The following is a 20,019-nucleotide window of genomic DNA, read 5'->3' as shown; positions in this document are numbered from 1 at the left end:
ACCCCCCCTTCTGTCCCAAGTGGGGTAATGTCACCACTTCTAAGGGCTCATGATTAGTAGGACCACCTGCTAGCCTTCCTATCCTCAGGGCAGCTGGGCTGCACCGCATAGTGTAAACACAGGAATGAGGTCTCCTAGTCGCCAGTTCCGGGATCGGGACAGGGTGCTTCTGGGAAGCCATTTGAGAATCTGCCTGTGACAAAGGTTAGGCTTCACAGAAATGGGGGTACCAGGGGTTCACTCCAGGAAAGGACTGGAATGAAGAAGTTTCCCCTGGAGAACTTGAACCCCCAGCAAACATTGTGGGGCACCGGGTGGCCGAAAGGAAAGAGCCTAGACCAGAAGTCAGGGTCTGTGGTGGCAGAGAAACAGGAAAGGGCCAGAAAAATGCCAACAAAAGAATGAAGTTCACATCTGTAGAAAAGCTCAAGTTCATTTTGCTCCCTCGTGATGGCTCCCAGAAGATACTTGGTAACATGCATGGAACTGAATCCTTCCTTGCCAGTTTACATGGAATGGGTTGGGTCCAATTTACATGTCATTGGGTAGGTTGGGTCAAGCTGGGGAAGATGGAGTTGGGATGAGTTAAATGGTATATAGGTTGAGTTGAAAATAACATGTTTAGGTTAAGAGTTGGCATAATCTGAATTGGGAAGGGCTGCATGGAATTTGAATGGGCTAAGATAGAAAGAGGTGAGCCGGAAACAGGTTACTTGGTGTTGGGTTCACTTGGGTTACATTGATTTGAGTTGGGTTGTTTTGCATCTAGGCTTGGATGGGTTGGGATATGTCTTATATTACATGAGGAATGTATATTTACATCGGCAATGGATTGGTTTGGAACAGGTTGGACTGAGTTGAGGATAGGTTAGGTTGGGCATTGGTTAGTGTTTAGTTTCAGAAGCGAATCCAGTCTGGATAATTTGGCAGTAATCAATGTATGAATGGATATTTAATGGCTTACAGAAATCTTTGGAGCACTAGAGATTCTCGGCTTCACATCCAGAACCAAGCCCCACAGCTACGCTGCAGAACTGGACCACCAAGGCAGCTGCTCCTCCTGCGTCATCAGGAAGTCAGCTGCCAGGTCAGGAAGGCGCCCACTGAAATGTGTTACTCTCTGTCTACAGAGACACTCCTGCACATTGTAGACTCCAGAAACATGCTCCTCCATACCAGCTAAATGCACACTTCAGTGTGAACACAGACTGTTTTCAGGGTGATGGGGAAATGAAAGGAAATATTTTGGATAGATAACCTAAAAGTGGGGAACTGTTCATGACAGCTGACCACAGGGATATATATCCCTGGACCACAGGGATATATACTGTTCTACTTTCACATGTGTTTGATTTTGTGTTGTTCTGAATAGCTCTTATTTCCTGCCTATCCATTTGATTCACTTCTGAATGAAATGCCTTGCATGAGTTTATGGCATTTGGTAAAATCTACAACACATTCAAAACTAACTGTAGCATAGTCTCAGAGATGCAGTTTTTAACTTCAGCTTCTGTAAGATAAACAGGCACACCAGGGCGAAGAATCGAGAAGAATGAGAGACAGGCAGAGTGAGCCAGCCTGCAGTATCCAGCATCTCCAAGCTTGGTGGGGCTGAGCTAGAATGAGTTGGAACAGGCGAGGCTGGGCCAGGCTAAGAAGGGTGCGGGTGGTTGGACGGGGTTAAGTTGGAAGATGTAGGATGTGTGCAGCTGGCATGGACTGAGCTGGGCTTGGCATTGCTGGCAGGGGTTGGAGTAAGTTGGGTCTTCGTGCTGGGGACAGATGTCAACCTGACATAGTTGTCAGGTTCTTCATTCAGTCACGCCTGAAGGTTGGCTCGGCTGGAGCTGGATGGCAGTGGCTGCTCTGTCCTGCTCCTCACTGGGCTCCCTCAGCACCACCTGGGACCAGGGCTATGTCCCTTTCACCCGGCCAGCCCTGTCCCCAGGCTTCGGGCACTTCTAGTCTTCAGTTCAACCTCTCCTTCCCTCTTTAAAATGAGACTATTAGAGCAAGAGGCTTGGGAAATAAGTTCCAAGCAGAGAAATTTGCAGGATGTGTTGTCTCAGGGCAAAACCAAACCCAAAGTCAGGATATCAGAGCCATATGGTTTCCTCCCCATGTCTCTGGTGGGAGGAGCTGTGGATTTTATGGAATTTGGGACTAGTTCCGGAGTCCCACAGGTGCTGTGCTCACTGAGCCAAGGAAAACGGGTGCTGGCAAGCACATATGTTCACACACACCCAGAGCAATGTGCACGAGTGGGGGCTTTCCAGTGGGCAATACATTTTCAATTTATATCCATTCTCTCAGAATAGCGCTGTGCGGCGGGAGTCATACGGCGTGTCCTCAGGGGACACGCATGTCAGAGGTCAGACATCTTGCCCAAAGGCTCACGGTAGAGCTAAGATTCATGTTTTGCTGTTTACATAAACACTGGCCATCTTCATTGTCAGCCCCCATTGAGGGTGGCAATTTTGCTCATCCTGTTCAGAGTTGGAGCCCCAGCATCTAGAACAGTCCCAGCACATAGATGTTCAATGTACAGGTGTACTTGCTAAATGAATTAGGAAACCAACCCAAACCTCAAAAACCCACATTCTTCCTACAATGAGACACACCCAGCCCTGTCCCCAGACAGCCTTGAGGTCAGATCCCACCTCCACGCCTGGGGCTGCCTGCATCTGTCATTAGATTCATGGCCTCCTGACCCATAGAGTATCAAGGCAAGAGTGGCTTCTGGATTCAGACCTCCATACAGGCTTGGCATAATCATGGCATGGTCATTGTATGAGGGTCACCCACTTCATCACCTGCCTTCACTTTGACCCTCAGAGGGCAGAGAAGAGGAGAAACCAGGCAATTCTATTTAGAAACCAGGTTTGCCCTTCCAAGAGAGGCCGGGCCCCAGAAAATGTCTGACTCAGCGAGCCAGACTGCATGTCTTCCTGCTCACTGGGTGCTCAGAACAGGTGCTCTACTGAGTTTGCGCAGACGCCCATGGTGCCGAGACCATGGTCCCCATATATACACATGGGGAAATAGAGTCTCCCAGAAAAGTAACTGAACACCCCAACATCACTTGGCCAAAGAGTGAAAAGCCTGGGTCAGAATGTAAAAGTGTGCCTCTGAGGTCTGAGCAATCATGTGATAGCCCCCAGGCCACCCTGCGGGGGTGCCTCTCCCCATCACTGGGCTCTGAAGGGCAGGGCTGTGTCCCTCTTCCCTGCATCCTGCCTCTGCTTTCAGCCCAGGTCAGCATGGAGTGGGGGTGGGAGGACATTTCTTGCTGCCTCTGACTGGTATTGACGGATGGAGTGACTATTGTAAATGCTACGGTGTTGTGTAATCAGTAGGAAAATGTGACTCCGTCCCCAGAGATGCCAATGGCATTTTGGAGAAAATCCTATCCTCGACTTTCAGGGCCTGTTTGGATGAAATGTCTGGGTGACAGAGACAGTCTGGGGGGCTCTGATACATGAGGCCTGGGCAGGTCACTTGCTGCTCCAGCTCCTGCCTGGAAAGCACCTGGCAATAGACAGTGTTGGTGGGCAGCGGGGGTGCAGAACAGACCAAGGGGCCAGTGCAAGGAGTTCTCGAATTACACTGTGGGCTCAAATCTCAACTCACTCGGTCTCTCCTCATTTCATTTGCTATGAAATGATGATGGGGAAGGTGTCCAACCCATTAGTCTGTGATGAGGCTTAGTTGACAAGAGGTCACAAAGCAGCTAGAACCTAGCAGAGTCTGATCTATGACAGGTGCACAATAAATATTTGTTGAATGGATGAATGACTGTTCATGAATGCAAGGAGGGAAGAAGTATGGAACAGCAGAAAGACGATAACATTTGGAATCAAGAGACCCAAATTGAAGCCATGCCTATCACTTCTAGCTGAGTGACCTTGGAGAAGTCACTTAACCTCTCTGAGCTTCAGTTAATAGCAATAATCCCTGCCTCTCAGGTTGTTGTGAGGATTAAATGGAAGTGCAGGGTGGACCTGCTCTGTCAATGATGGGGTACTGTGCAAATGTTAGTTCTAATTATTCTCCACAATTATGATTGCTCTGCGGGAGGCGCGTGTGTGAGTGAGGGTAGGGGAAAGGCCACGCGCGAGGGTGGGTCTATCACCAGGCTGTGTGTGCGTGTGTATTGTGTGTGATGTGTTTGGAGAACTGGGGCCATTAGAAAAGCCATCATCCCCCTAAGTTGTTCTTTCTTTTGCTAAACTCAACCTGCCTGGCTGACATCGGAAGCAGGAATTAGTGGGAAGTCTGGGGGGACGGGATTAGTGGCTGAACTTTCTATTCCTGGAGACCCTCTTTTCTCAGGAGGTCAAAGCAATTTCCATATATTATCCTGCTGGCAGCTTGGGAAGGTCAGGGAAATGGCAGATGCATGACGAGCATTCCTCAGATGGAGAAACTAAGGCAGGAAGGGCAGGCCCCGGCTGCTGAGACCATGCCTGCACTGCCCCAGTTAGACGCACCCTCTGAAGGGCTCTGCAGCCACTGGGGCTGCTCCAGGCCAGGCACTCTCCTGGCCACAGCATTCGTTTGAATATTTATTGCAGTCCCCTCCTTGGGTCTTATCTCCTTAGAAGGGAACCCTCCCTGACACTTCTACATTTGTCCTTTCCCCACCAAGATCTGCCATCCCTCCCCAGTCCCTTTGCACTTCATGACTCTGCGGCAAGGCCCAAGTCTTTCCTTAATGTGCCTTCTAGCTCAAGGTCTGTGCACTCTGCCCACCTTTCCCCCTCAGGAGAAAGCTCCCAAAACCTGCCCAAGGCCCTAGATGAAGTGGCTGGATTGTAGGCTTGTGGGCAGTAGGCAAACAACACGGCTGTTCAACCCCAGCAGCTGTCAGATTTGAGGTGCCAGGCTGTGGTTGACTGGGAGGGGAGGGTGAAGTCTTCCATCCCCTGCCTCCCAGCCCAGGAGGTAGTCACCTCAGCGGCATCTTCCAGGATTAAAGCCCCGCTATGCAGGTACCAGTCTTTGTGCTCTGGGCTCCCAGGCCCCCACCCTGTCTCACTGATCCACCCGCCCCCCTCACTTTGCTAAAGGGCACCAACATCCCAGATTCAAAACTAAGGTCCAGAGAGCTCTCAGTACAAGACGAGAATGCCAACTTGAGTTTGCCTCCAAAGCTCTTTTCCCTCACCTCATGCCAGCCAGAAGCCTGGCACTGGAGGAGGTCCAGTGTAGGAGAGCAGATGCACTATTCACCAACAAAAGCTTTGGTGAATAATGCCTGCGCTGGTGAATAATGCCTGAATAATGCAGTAGTGCCTGTGCTGTCGACCTCATTGGACTCCTAGAAGGACAGGGAAACTGCAGTGGTGTCCAAACGCTGGGACCAAGGGTGCACCGTGCTTTGCAGTTTATGAAGTGTACAGTAGGTTAAGCAAATCCGTGTCACCTCAGGTCACCCACTGCTCAGTCAACCCTCTCCTGCACAATCACAAACTGAGGCAGGAGGTGCAGCTACCTTGCTGAGCCTGGCGCCACGGCGAGCCAGTCAGGAACAGGTGCGCTTCCCACCACGAGCGCAAGGGGGCGCCATGGGCCCGCAGCGAGCTGGGGCGCCCGCCCGCAAGGGCTACTGCGCTTCGTTCTGGGCACTCCCCAGCAGCCACGCAGAGAGCTGACTGTGGTCGGGGTTCCAGGGGCTGCCTGAGGGGTAGTGGAGAATAACAGTCTGAACTTGGAGTTTGAATTTCGAAAAAGCAGCGGCCTTTCCCTACTGTGTGGCCCCGAACGAGATGTTGACCTCACTAAGCTTTATCTAAGTAATATAATTCCGGTTCCTGCCTCCACTCCAACACCCCCCACCTCACCTCCACGCTCCGAAAACCCCCAAATGAAGTCACTGATAAAGGTTAGCAATGCAAACTGTAAAGCCCCATTTGCAAGAGGAATTCACACCTCTTTTCTCCCTGTGGGACCTGTTTTCTGAAGCCCCACACATTGTAGACTCAAAGGAAGGGTCAAGAGATCTCGAATTTTGTGGCTCATCCTGGCAGAGACTACTGGGTTCCCTATGGTCTGGTTGCTTCCAGGACACACTCCCTCCAAGCCGAGACCTCGGACGATGGGGACCAGCAGACTCTCCTCGGGTCTTCTGCAAAAGAGGATATGCAGGAGGCAGCCGAGACAATCCAAGAAAGAGGACCAAGACTCTTGGCCCATCCTTCCTGGGCCTGCTCAGCACAAGCCTAACAGGTGTTCCGATCCCAGTTCTGGTTCCAGCTTCTAACGCAGCCATGGGCCCGCCATGAGGGGGCTGCCGCGATCCCAGCTCTCGCCTGCTTGTGTGATGAGGGCCGCGCTCTGGAGGTTCAGGCTCCCCGGCTGCCCGGCACCCCAGCCAGTAGCCTGAGTTGCACCAGCAAGCCCAGCTGCTGGGGCAGAATCACCTGGGGTCAGGCAGGAGAACTGGCCCCTGGCCCGAGCCCTTTGCTGCAGCTGTTTGCACACATTGTAATTAGCTCTAATTACCCCAGGCTTTCAGTTCTGACTCTGGGCGGCGGGCTCAGGGTGATGGCGGCCAGGAGCTGCTGTCCCTTCCAGCGAGCCCTCACCATTCAGTCAGGGTTCTTTCTGAGCCCTCCCTACCCCCCAGTCTTGCGTTGTGTGCCTGCGTGTGCCCAAATGTCTACAAAACCACATGTTGGCATATGATTGTCTTTGTGTATCAGTGATTGTGAGTCTACACTTGAACACTTGATGACACCACTGGGAAATGTTCACCTGGCGCAGATGAGAGGAGGGGTCCCACGCACCGCGAGGGGGGAATGGAGGAGGACGAAATGGTTCTCAGCTGTGAAGGAAGGACGAGCTGGAGCCTGGCTCTGTCTGAGTCCTGCATAAACATGAGCCACCCCCACCCCTGGCACCAGCCCTGGTGGAAAATCCCCAAGATTTCTGCTGTAACCGACTAGGGGAGGTGTCAAGGGGCAAGCCGCGTACCTGGGTCCAGCCCATGCCCTTCCCACCCTTGGCCCCAAGTGCTTGACCTGCCACCAGCACTCCTCATACTGGTAGCATAGCCAGGGCCCAGAGAGGTTAGGGTGCCCCCTTTAGGAGGCACAGCATGTCCAAGGGGGCCAATCTGGAGAATTACAACATGGGGTTCAGGCTAGGCTAGAAAAAACTGGTGTGCTGGGATCTGAGGGAGCGCCTGACTCCCCCGCCCTCTTCTCTGCATTTCCTCATCTCTGATCCTCGGAGCCCTTGGTCCGCCTGCGGAGTGCTGGGTGCTGCTTATGCTTCCTTCCAGTCCTCTCCCTGAGGCCAGTTTAGCCTTGTCTGCGTGGAAGGGAACCCTAGAACCACAGGAAAGCCAGCTAAGCTTGGGGGTGGGGGGGGAGGGCAGAATCTGTTAGTGTTCCCTGCAGGATTTCTTAGCACACACCCCTGCCCTCACCAAGGGGGTTTTGCTCCAGCCAGGCCCCAGGGCCACAGGTCTCTCCCCCTTTCTGGGTTCGCGCTGTCCCAGCTCCCGTGCACTTCGCTCTCTAGCCGGTTTCATTCTTGCTCCCTGACCCTGTTTACTCATTTTCTCGCTGTGGCTGTCTCGCTGTGCCTTTGTCTCTGTCTCTGCCTCTCATCTGATCTCTGCCCCCAAAGCCCTCCCTCCCCACCCCCGCAAAGGAACACACACCGGCAGAATCCGCCTTTTCAATAAAAAACGACAACTGGGAAACAGTAAATTAAAAAGCATTAACTTAAAAACAATCCATGTGTCTGCAAATGCGTTCCAAATGGCAGCCCTTCGGCGGGGGTTGGAGGGGGGGCAGGGGGCGTGTAGGCCACATGTTCTGGAGCCCCAGACAAAGTATAGGGGGCTCAGGCCCGGTGGTGGACTTCTCCCTTGAGCCACCTGGTACTCAGGGTCTGGGGCTCCCTTCTCATTGCAGACCCCCACCTGGTTCCCTGGCCCCTTCCATGATGCTGGCATCTGCTGGCCCTTCCTACTGTCTCAGTGTCTCCAAACCTTCCTGGGCTGACCTAGCTCTCCCTATGCACCCCCCACCCCCAGATTCTACCCTCTCCCCACCCTAGTGTTCAACCCCATAGTCCTTCCGGGACCCTGCCCCCCCCTACCTCCCACCCCCCCCCCACCGCTTCTGCCCCTAGACCACCCAGCAGCCCTGACTAAGGGAGAAGTGGTTAGCACAAAATCCTCCCTGGGCCTGAAGAGACTCCAGAGAGCTGCGCACAGAACGGGTGCATAGCCCTCACCTACAGCTGCCCTGTTCTGCCAGGTACTAAAAAACAGACTCTGAAGGCCTGCCTCTCTCCCCAGGTAAAAGCAGCCAAGTTCCATTTGAATCCCCTAAGAACAGAAACACCCCTCCTTCCCCTCCCACCTGCCCCCCACCACCAAAGATCACCATACTACCAGCCACGGCTCCCAGCAACCCTCCTTTCTTTGCCCATTTTCCTGGGAAGTGGAAGGTTTGGAGCACATCAGTCAGGGCATAATTAGAGAAGATGAGGCTGGGCGGGATGCCCAGATTTCTACTGTCCCCCACCCCTCAGTGTCTTCCCTACTGGGGAGGAAATCCTGAGCCCATATACCAGATGGAAGGTCTGGATTCTTAGCCTTACTCTAGTATTAATGACATGTTTATAACAAGATATTAACAGCAATGAATTATATCTAGGTATATCAGCTAGCACGTATTGAGCTCCTATTGTGTACCCTTCATGCATTAGCTCACAGAATCCCTAATGGCTATATGACTGAGCAGTTGCTTGCCCTACCTGGGAAATGCAGATTCCCTATCTATAGCAAGAAGGAATGGCACCTTCCAGTTTAGATGAGTCTGTGGTTAGATCAAAACCTGGATAAGTTGCCACTGTTTTTAATGAAGGAAATCAACCAAGAAAAAATTGATGCCCATTATTCTGGTCTTGAAATGACATAACTATCACTTAAAGTCCTAACAGCTCTCACCAAATCAAACAGTTCTTCCTCTTAATAGTCTGCAGTGAACTGTTTAGTTTCATTTTCAGTTTTAATGATATTTCTCTAGTCATTATACAAGGCAGCCTTTCAAAATCCATCTGGCTAGCACCTAACCTGAAAGTCTACCAGTTTCTGGAGGAGCCCATTATAAGTACTTGTGCACGCCCTTGTACGATTTCTGAATCTGAAGTCAGATCCCTGATATCTCATATGATGTGGCATCTGATATTGATCTGAGATTCTGAGAAGCACTAATGTGGGTGGGGTCCTGAGAATTTGTGTTTCTAAATTGCTTAAGCAGTTTTTGTCTATGCGTGTTCGTGCACTCTTGCCTGGAGCCCGTGAAGGGTTGCCACCACATGCATGCAAGCCTAGGTGTATGTCTGCACACATGTGTGCAGGGTGTGCTTTGTGTGTGTAAGGGGGTATCTCTGGGTATTTGTGAGCAGACGTGCTGGATCAGGGCCTATCCCTCTCCCTACATGTCTCTCAGGGTGGGTCCCTACACCTCAGTGAATTTGCAAGGCTGTGTCCTTGTGTCCCGTTTATAGAAACGGGGAGAGATTTGTACTTGCATTGATGGGCCTGCCATTTTCTGAGGCCTCCAGCAGGACAGGAGTTTCTATGGAGAAGGCGCTCCATCCAGGCCCCTGACATACAGGTTGAGCAGCCTTGGGGCTCCACTGCTCGCAGTCAGATTTCCTCTCCTGATCGGGGAAGAGAAATGACAGATTTGAAGCATAAACAGAGCTCTGTGCTGAGCATTCTAATTCTGCAAGTCAAGTAGAGAGCCCGGGCAGCCGCCTGCTAATTAGCTACCCTGGGGAAAAAATTGCCTGTGTTGGAGTGGATAATGTGTTTGCCTGTTTCTGTGGGATCCTTGACCAACTAAATGCCCCCCACCTCTCTCCTCGTCTCTCCTGTGGGCCTGTCTCACTGCACCCCAGCTCAGAAGTGTGGTGCAGCATTTGGCTCCAATATATCGGCTTTTTCAAATAGGCCAATTGCTAAGCAAATGTCATTTGGGCTGGAGCTCAGAAGGCTATAAATGAATAAATGACCCCTTTGAATAGATGAGAATGGGTCCCATGCTGGATGAAGATGAGCAACTGAAGTTCCCCACATCAAGGACAAGCTCCATGTCCTCTCCCCAAGGATCTGGGGCATGACAGATCCCCAGTCCCAGAGCCTCCAGCACCTCTGCCCATGTCACCTCAGCAGCTGTTACAGGCTGGTGGTGCAAGAAACCCCGCAGGCCAGGTGGAGGGGGCAGCTTACTGGAGTCTGAACGATGCCTTTCTCATGCTTGCACACACACGTGTACACAGCCTGCAGCTGTATCATGGGCAAGCACTCACGCTTGCCCTGTAGCCTATGACTATAACCTTCAGGCCTAGACAGAGGTAGACACAAAAGTGTACAAACCCCCATGCCATCAGCATTCTAACTTGTAATATATAGATTTATACACAACACAGAGGTTCACAAGCAGATCCAGATGTGAACTATACAGAGATCACATATTATGGACTGGATGTTTGCGCCCTGCCAAAATTCCCATGTTGTGGCTTGGACTCCCAATGTGGTGGTGTCAGGGGGTTGGGCTTTTGGTAAGTAAATAGATTTAAGGTGAGGTCTTGAGGGTGGGGTCCCCCTGATGGGATTGATGTCTTTATAAGATGAACTCTCTCCGCTCCCTCCCTCCATGAGATGACCCAGCAAGGAGGATCCTCACCACGATCACCTCTGCGGACACTTTGACCATGGACTTCCCAGCCTCCAGCACTATAAGAAAAGAAATGTCTGTTGCCCATGGTGTTTTGTTAAAACCACCCAAGTAGGTGATATAGATACAAAGTAGGAATTTTAATGTACACATTTGCACATATTGATCACATATCACCATCACCATAATAAACTCCTAAAGAGATGGCATCAAGTACTGCACTCCAGCCAGCCATACTACAGTTCCCTTCTACCAAATGCTCACTGTACTATTTCACACACTATCCCCAGGACAGCCCCAAGAGGGAGACATTGATTAGCTCCCTTGTCAGAGACCGAAGTTCAAATATAGCGTTCAGGGTTGGATGCACAACCTCTAAGTGGTAGAGCTGGGATTTGAGCCCAGGGCTCTGGGGCCCCAGTGTGCATGCTCTGTAGGTATCTAGCACTAGGAGCTCGGGGAAGGGAGCCTCCCCAGAAAAGAACAATCCTGCCAAGCCCAGGAGGCCAAAGCCCTCATCCCCAGGCCCACCTGACCGCTCGGCCTAGCACCTTATAACTCAATTACTGTAATTAGGTACAGCTGCCTCCCAGAGTGGGCTGGTCTTCCCAAGCTGTGGATCACAGGCATCTTGACACTGTTAGAGGATTGGCTTGTGACTTATTCAAAATAATGACCATGATAAGAGTAATCATATAAACTGATTACAATAGATATCCAGCTTGAATGACAGGCTCAGCTCCAGCACTGACATTTCCCGACAAGATTATTTTATTCTCAGTACCAATTTACTTCTCAGATGAATACAGCTACATGTTCTTAATTAATGGGGTCATTTACTAATGCATTTACACCTGGATGCTCTTGTTTACAGCTTAGTGGGGCCCAGGGCGAGTTCTGGTGGCTCAGACCACTTCTGGGCTCTATGTCCATCTCTCCTGAAGCTCCTGGTGCCCGTTAAAAGCTGTTCTGCGGGTCTCCTAGTGTCATCAGCTCTGGCTACAGAACCTGTGGGGTGACCCACAGACATGCCGCACTTTCTCACTCCCAGACCAGCACCCCAGCCTGCTACCCCAGGAGAAAAAAATGGTCTCTTGACAGGCAAGCAAAATATTCTCTTTCCCAGCCTGGGTCAGATGTGGATGTTTGCTCTGGTTATCTGGGAGTGGCCTTCCCTGGCAGGGAGCTCATCGTCCATCTCTGCCTGTGCCCTGTCAGAGAAGAGGTTGCGCTGGCCTGCTCCTTTTTGGAATGTGCTTCAAGAGCAAGAAGCAAGCAGGGAGCATTCACCACACTGGGGGGGCAGTCTGTGTTTGCCGCACTTGGCAAGCAGGCATACTGGAGTGTGGCCGTGGGGCCAGGCTATTTACTCAGCCCCTCTGCAGGCAGCAGGCCTTGAAACCTAGGGGACAGGCGGGGCGGGGGGGTGGGGTAGGTGTCGGAGGAGCCTAGGTCTTCCCACTTTGAAAGGTGCTCAGACCAGAAAGGGTAAACACGTCATGGGGAATCGTGCTTTTCTTTGTGGGCTGTGGCCTGGAAATGGAGCTTCAAGGCCCGGAAAGGTTTTGAAATAACATTTCGGGCCGGAGTCCTCCCTGCCCCCACCTGGAAATAGGTGTTAGGATGGAAAACAGGGCACCTCTCCTCACCATTCATCACCAGTCAGGGTTGTTTGAAATGAAAACAAATTCTTCCTTAAAAGAAAATGTGTTTTCCAAAGTACTGTGAACTCTTCTCTTGACTTCCAAGTCCATGAAAGGCTGCGTGAAGGCCCGATTCTCAGGATTGGTGCTTCGGAGATTGTTCCGGGAATGAGGGGAGAAGGAGTTATTGGGGGTGCTCTGTGGCAGTACTCATATTTGCTTCACACTATTCACTGGGCCTCTGATGAAAAGATACCAAAATTTCAGGTCACCTAGGCCTGCCTTCAAATTCCTGCTTTATCATGTTGTCCTGGGAAATTCAACATTTTAGTTTTCCCATAAATATATATAAAGTGAGGAATGGGGACAATCATACAGATTTCAAAGGATTGCTACAAAGATTCTATTGAAGCTGACATAGGCAGGTGCCTACCTTAGCACTTGACTCATAGTATTTACAACCCGATGAACTGTGCTGAAGGAGCTCAGAGTTCCTTACAGCCTGAAGAATGGGAAGGAGTGCCTTGGTTTTGCAGTCAATGCCTTCTGGGATCTAAGCCAACCAATTCTGTCACCCAGTGGTCAGGTTTTTCCTACTGAGATTGGTGTGCCAGCCTGCCCTCGGTCCCTCAGTTCATGGCACTGTTGCCACCCCAGATGCCCGTCCATGCTGCCCCACACTCTCCATGCCTTGAAATAGTCTAATTGCTCCTCATTGCATCTTTCCAGTCTGAGTCTTCGGGCATGATGTGTATTGTAACTACCATGTATTGCATGCCTGCCATGTGTCAGGTGGTACACATTATTTTATATCTTCATCTTACAGGATCAGGAAAGACAGCACCAAGAAAAAATTTCCAGGAGAGTGATATGGTCACATTTATCATAGAGGAAAGGTCACTCTAGGCCAAAGAGGATTCTGAGGGTCAAGGAGGAGGCTGGGAGTCAGAAAACTGAGGGTCAGGGGAAAGGCTGAAGGTCAGGGAGGAGGCCAAGAGCTCAGAAGCAGGCTAGGGGTCAGGGGAGGTATTCAAAAGGAGACTGGGGGAGGGCGGGGGTCAAGGAGGCTACTGCAGTGCCAAGCAAAAGACTGTGGCATTGGCTTTTGGATGGAGAGAAGAGGTTGGATTTGAGACTTGGCTTCAATTTATCCATTCCATACATATTTGGGAGACACCCATCTGTCCATTCCATACATAGTGGGCAGGCCCAAAGCCAGCTGCTGGGTACAGCAGTGAGCAAAGCAGCACAAAATCTGCCTTCCTGGAGTTTATATCCTAGGAGAAATTACCTAAATTAAGAATTATATAGTGGCCACAGGAGGACAGAGGACAACTTTCCAGAGAAGGCCATAGGTGAGGGCTCCCTCTGCAGATACCCAGAGGAAGCCTGGAGAAGAGGATTAGAAAAGGGGGGTGGAGATAAACAAGGGCTGGATTTCATAAGGACCCTTGTCAGTCCTGGCAGACTCCTGAGGCATCTGAAGTCAGAGGCCTGCGGTGGACAGCCTTGGCAAGCCCTCCTGAGCCTGATTTCTCACTGAGGGAATATTCCTTCTCTCCATTCCAGAAGGTCCCTTCCATGTGCTGAGCAAAACATCAGAACTGGCAGGTTCTGAGCTTCTACACATGAAGGTCTTCAAGGCCTCATGACTTTCAGCGTTCAGTTATCTCAGGTGGTAATTCAGGCACTGCTGGGGACCTCAGGGTGCAGCGGGTCCTGTGCCTAGGGAAGCAGAAGGGGGCAGATTCCAAACAATACTGGCTTCTCTAGGCCTTGCAGCCAGGAACCCTGGGCACATGGCAAGGATTCTTTCCCTCAAGGAAATTCATCTTCATCCATCATTCCTGCCTCCATTTATTCTCCCTGATCTTCATTTATATACTCATTCCCATCTGTTTGCTAATTCCCGTCTTCATTCATTCCTCACTCTTCCCCTTATTTAATAACTAATTTTCCCCTCTCATGGCATGTAATCACAAGAGTAACTAAACTAGTAGGGTGTGTGAGCCCCACTTCTCAGCTGAACGGCAAGGCCTGCAGGCAGAGATCTCACCCCACCCCCACCGGGTGCCTGCCCACGGGATGTGCCTGGGAACGGGGCCTGTGCCAGTATTCACCCAACACTCAGTGCTTTGGGCCTCTGAAACCTCTACAGGTATGAAAATCTGGCCCATTTAGAACAGGAAAGAATACAGAGATAAATGCTTCCAGCCTCTGCTGCCCATGCATTCATCCACTCACTCATTTAATATTTGCTAATGTCACTCGGTGCCAAATCCTGAGCTGAAATTGTTTCATGCAGGATGACCAAGGCAAGACGAGAAACTGGGCTGGAGCTGGATCTTCAAGAATGGTTGAAATTTCTGGAGCAGCAGGAAAAAGTAGTCGAAGAGGGAACACAGGCAGGTGGGGAACTGATGTGCTCACAGTCCTGCCCAATGGGGTGCTGGGAGATGCCTGCCCTCAACCTAATTTAGAGAAAACCATCAAGCACTTCCACTGTCAGAAATAAGGTTTGCAGCACTTCTGAGACAACAGTTCCAACTGTGAGCAGGCCATAGGGGCAAGCAAGTACAAAAGGTTTTAGGTTCAGTTGTTCCTGGTACAGTCTGATTTCCTGTTTTCCCTGCGAGGAAGAAAAGGCCATCAAAAGATGGCTGAGGCTCCCCCACAGGACACACAAGCTGAGACCCCTTATAAAGCTCTGGCTCTAGAAAGCCCTTATAAAGGAAGGGCTTTAATACAAATGCATCAAAAGTACATGGGTTACATTTCCTTCCCCAGACACAGGAGCTGGTAGAAATCAGAACAGTGTTTAGGGTAGGGACCTGGGTATTCAGACACCTGCCAGAGCCTCCTAGACCCTTTTAGGAAGAGATTGAGGGTGTCTGTGGGAAGGCCGAGCCCCAGCCTAGGTACTCAGTCCCTTGAGTTCACTTTAAGCCTCTCTTAGCACCCAAGACTCACTGAGGTGTCACTTGTGTGGGTGCCAGTGCCAGTCATCAAGCATGGACCCAAATAAGGACAGAGTTCTCAGCCATGGAACTCTAGCTCCAAGTTTCTGGGCCCACCAAGGATCCTGGCAGAACTCCCTGCCTCTCCTTGGTCCTTAGTCCAGGAGAAACTTGCTATTAGGCCTAAGTCTCTGGAGGACACCAGATTCTGAAAGGAAGGAGAGTAAAATCAAAAATTAAAAAATCAGGTAAAATTTCAACACTTATTTTTTTCATAAACACATCCAGCTAACAAAGCACCTTCTGAATAAGTATCTCATTCACCCTAAAAAGCCGAGGGAACAGGCGGGGTTGGGGGGCTATGATCCCCATTCTACAGATGAGGAAACAAACCAAGAAGTGGAGTGACTTTCCCCCAAGTCACACCTCTGCCAAGGTGTTGAGATGCCCCTTGATCAAACCTCCAGACCAGCAAGAGCCCAGCATCTTCCATGAAAATTGTATCCTGGATATAATAAAAGCACAGCAAGTGGTTCCATAGTGGAGATGTGTCTCAGAGGCTGTGACCTTCCTTGCCTCCTGGGGACCCCTGGGTTAGATGGGAAGGTAACAATTTGTGGCTGGGATCTGGGCTCAATGTGACCAGGGTGTGGGCCCAGCCCAGGTGAACGCACCCATGTCTCCTGAGCCCAGCCAGCTTACTGCCCCCACATCTGCCCTGGCGCTGGCCTAGAAAGACCCACTCCACTATTTTCAGCCCTCCTTTCTGTGGTGGGTAGCGTGAAAAATGGGCTCAGGAAACTCTCCTGTCCAGGCTGCTCTGATCAGATGGGAGCTCAGGATGGAGGTGGAGAACAAGACAGGAAGTCCCAGGGCTCCAGGGGATGGGGCAGGCCCAGCAGGGGGCATGAGCCACCCTAACACCCCCACACTTGTCCTCTACAACCTAAGGATCACCCACTTCCACATCTTGTTGACTTTTGAATTCACAAGGTGTGCACTTGCCAAGGGCTGGGAAGATTACACACCTGGCCCCACCTTGGGAAAGCACCCCCAGCCCCCCAGGTGGGGCCAGGAGCAGAGGGGACCTCTTGCTTCTGTGAGAGTTTAAAGAGGAAACCATCAAAAATAGAAAAACAAAGAGCAAGCCCATTCCAGAAAGGGACGGAGAAGCTCCAAGTTCAACTTGATGCTTGCGTCCTGACTCTCTCGCTCTTTATCCCAGGGCTGACTCAGGGCTCAAGCCGGGGTCAAGGATTTTATGGTATTTGCTTGGTTTATTGGCTCCGAGAAGAGAATACAAGGGCCCAAAGAGTTCTCTGGAGACAGAACCCCTCAAGAAAAAGCCAAGATTTATGGTTTCTGGAAACCCTCAAAGTTGTTGGGCTGGGCAGAGCCGGTTTTCCAGGTTTAAGAGCGGGAGGGTCTGGAGGTCAAGGAAACCCCAGACCCTTGATAAGAACAATTACCAAATCGCTTTCTCTCCCACCAGGAACCACTCTCCATGATGCTGATGACCCTGCCACCCCAGTAACAATAGGGAAACTGAGGCTGGGAAGCTGCTAGGTCCATCCAGGCCATAGAGTCAGCACCAGAGAGGGAACTCAAACCCATTTCTCAGCTGAGGTCCTCCCTCTGAGCTGGTGCCACTGTCACGGCCTTTGAAGCCCAATTATGAAATATCTGAACCATCCTGGCTGAAAGAAAATCAGGATGGCTAGAACCCTAGCCTCCCATCACCTCCGTGTCACCCATGCAGGTCCAGGCTAACTAGTGGCCCACGTGACCAGCCCCAGTTCTTGACCTTCCAGGGAATGCCCAGCCCGCCGTTCCTGTGCACACTGGCCCAGTGACTCTGGACACAAGTGTTTTGTTGCCAACCCTACTTCACATGCACAATGGCTGGCTCCTGACATGGCCTTAGAGTCTTCCGTGGCCCCCGAGAGCAGGATAAATTTTATTTCTGGGCTTAATTAGGGGACATGCCATAAATATTCATGCAGCAAAATGAGCCCTGGCTTACAAGTGCAGCTGCTTCTCGCTTGGGGGAAATTAACATTGTTTTCCAGCCTGTGAGTAATGAGGCTCCAGTAATGCTGGAGAGAGGAGCCTTTTCAACAGCCTCTCTAGGACAGAAAAGGGGAGCCACACTCAGGCATCCACACCCTTGGGAGCCATCCCGGCCCTTTTAGGACCTCAGCCTCTCCAAATGGGGTCAGATCTGGGCTCCCGAGGCTCATCCAGAAGGGAGCCCACACCAGAGTGCTCAGCAGAACACAAGACATATGAGTTGCTTCCAGAGAACAGGGGTCAGCAAACCATCTACCTGCCACCTGTTTTGTGAATAAAGATTTATTGGAACAAGAGCACATCCATTCATTGGTTACCAGGGCAGAGTTGGGTAGCTGTGTGTAAGGGCAGGAACTGGACACGGTGCAGGTTTTCTGATCCCATGCAGACCGGGTAAAGGAGGAGTCAGAGTCCTCAGTGGTTTTGCAGGTTTTTATTGGGGTTCACCAGGCACATGGCAGGCAGGGGTGCTGGGGGGCTGGCAGTCCTCCCAGCCCCCAGCAAATCTTCACTCTATCTGGGCTCTCTGGAGTTCTCTGCTTTGGGCTTCTTCTCTTTGGGCTTCTGCTACTGCTGCTCGCGTCCCTGTGACGCCGCCCTTAAAAGCCCAGTCTCAGCCCAGGTGAATCCCATCCACCTCTGCCCACACCCTACTCCAGGTGCCCGCCATCAGGCATGCATTCAGGACAAGGATCCATCATCTATCCTGATGGCGGGAGGGCAGAAAAGCCTGATATTTTCTTTACCCTACACTGTGACAGAGACCCTATGGCCCCCAACTATTTACTTCCTGGCCCTTTGCAAAACAAGTTAGCCAGCTCCTGTTCTAGGAACTTCTCATCCTGGACATTAATAAAATTCTGAAATTCTGTGGGGGTCTTAGGCACATGGAAATTTTTTTTTTAAAAAAAAGATTTATGAGTTCCGGGCCGCCCCCCCACCCCGGCCGCCGCCCCGCCCACTTCCGGCGCGCCCGCCGCCGATTGGCCGCAGCCCGGGGCCACACGGCGCGCGATTCGCTTCCGGGCCTGGGCGGGCGGGCGCGGAGGCTGCCGGGAGCGGGGCCCACCCTGGCGTCAGTGTGAGCTCGGAGGGGCCCGTCACCCCCTGCCCCCGAAACGCAGCCGCCAGCGGCTCGTGCGAGGCCCAGAGCCGGGCGCCGCGGGAGCTCCTGCCGGAGACGCGCGCCGCCCTCGCGCCCAGGCCCCGGGCCGCGTCGCTGAGGCCTGAGGATGACGACCGCGGCCAGGCCGACCTTCGCGCCTGCGAGAGGGGGTCGCGGGAAAGGCGAAGGGGACCTGGGCCAGCTCTCCACGCAGTGCTCCAGCCGCGACCTGCCCGCCCACACGAAGGTAAAATACCGACCAGCCACTCAGGATGCCCCTGAAGAGGTTCGCAGCCGGGACTTGAGGAGGGAGCTGGAGGAGAGGGCGCGAGCCGCGGCTCGGGAGAAGAACAGAGGCCGGCCAGCTCGGGAACAGACCACCTCCTCTTCAGCGCCAGAGAGGCCTCGGGTAGACCAGATTCCCGCTGCGAACCTCCACGCGGACGACCCTCTGACAGGTGAGGACGAGGAGGACGAGGATTTTGAGGACGAGAGTGATGACGACGACACTGCGGCCCTCCTCGCCGAGCTGGAGAAGATCAAAAAGGAGAGGGCGGGGGAGCAGGCCAGGAAGGAGCAAGAACAAAAAGCTGAAGAAGAAAGGATTCGAACGGAAAATACCCTCGGTGGAAACCCGCTCCTGAATCTGACCAGGCCAGCCCAGCCGCAGGCCAACCTCAAGGTCAAAAGAAGGTGGGACGACGACGTGGTGTTCAAGAACTGCGCCAAGGGCGTCGACGACCAGAAGGACAAGCGGTTCGTGAACGACACGCTGCGCTCCGAGTTCCACAAGAAGTGCATGGAGAAGTTCGTTAAATAGCGCAGTTTTATGTGCAAAAGATTTATGCATACAAAACTGGGGTAGAGGCCAGAGGTGGGGGGGGGGGCGGTGTGTGAGAGGATTCAGGGACCGTGCAGAGCAGAACAGGCGGATCTGTTAGGGGGAAATGATGTCCTGAGTTAGTCCCATACAGGCTTTGTGGACCCCACCCCCACTCCAGACTAAAGCCATCAGGACATTGGGAAAGACAAATCCCATCACCACCAAGGGAGGGTGGCTGGGACCTGAGGGTGGAGTTGGGCAGCCAGGTTGGATATAAAAACCAAACACATGGGGCCTTGGGGTCTCAGGCTCACCTCCTGGCTTCACGGCTCCTGGCTGGCAGCCAACTCTGAGAGCGCCATTTTGGAGATTCCTGATTAGCGGATCGGGTAGGACTCATTTAAAACTTTGTCTCCCACTTTTCTCCCTGAACTGTACATTTCCTCATTTCCCCTGCCCTTGTAAATAAACCTTTTATTAACCTTTCACGTGTGGCTGCAGTAGAGCATTGATAAGTCCTTTTATGCGCGCGGATGAGGACCCACAGTCAGGCACCCCGTTTTGTATCGGGGTTGCTCTACAACTGATCCACTGAAATATACTGAGGGGAGCAGTGGGCAAGTCAGGAGAGGTCCGCTGTGCCATGTGAGTCAGCTCCCTGGCCCGGGATTGAACTCATGCCGCAGTGGCTAGGCTAGCTTGATAGTGGCTGACT

The 20,019-nt window shown here is 52.0% G+C and overlaps 1 protein-coding gene across 1 annotated transcript; it reads left to right on the top strand.

The window, feature by feature from the left end:
• Positions 1-18,608: 18,608 nt before the first annotated feature.
• On the top strand, positions 18,609-19,301 carry LOC311177511 (spliceosome-associated protein CWC15 homolog; the record flags this gene model as incomplete). The annotated part of the gene is made up of 1 exon (XM_084243608.1): positions 18,609-19,301. The coding sequence occupies one exon, from the start codon at positions 18,609-18,611 to the stop codon at positions 19,299-19,301; it is 693 nt and encodes a 230-aa protein (XP_084099734.1).
• Positions 19,302-20,019: the final 718 nt, after the last annotated feature.

This window comes from Talpa europaea, assembly GCF_964194135.1.
Source record: "Talpa europaea genome assembly, chromosome: 9".
Taxonomy (NCBI): domain Eukaryota; kingdom Metazoa; phylum Chordata; class Mammalia; order Eulipotyphla; family Talpidae; genus Talpa; species Talpa europaea.
Note: the sequence above shows the minus strand (reverse complement) of the source record. Positions and strands in the feature narration are given on the sequence as shown.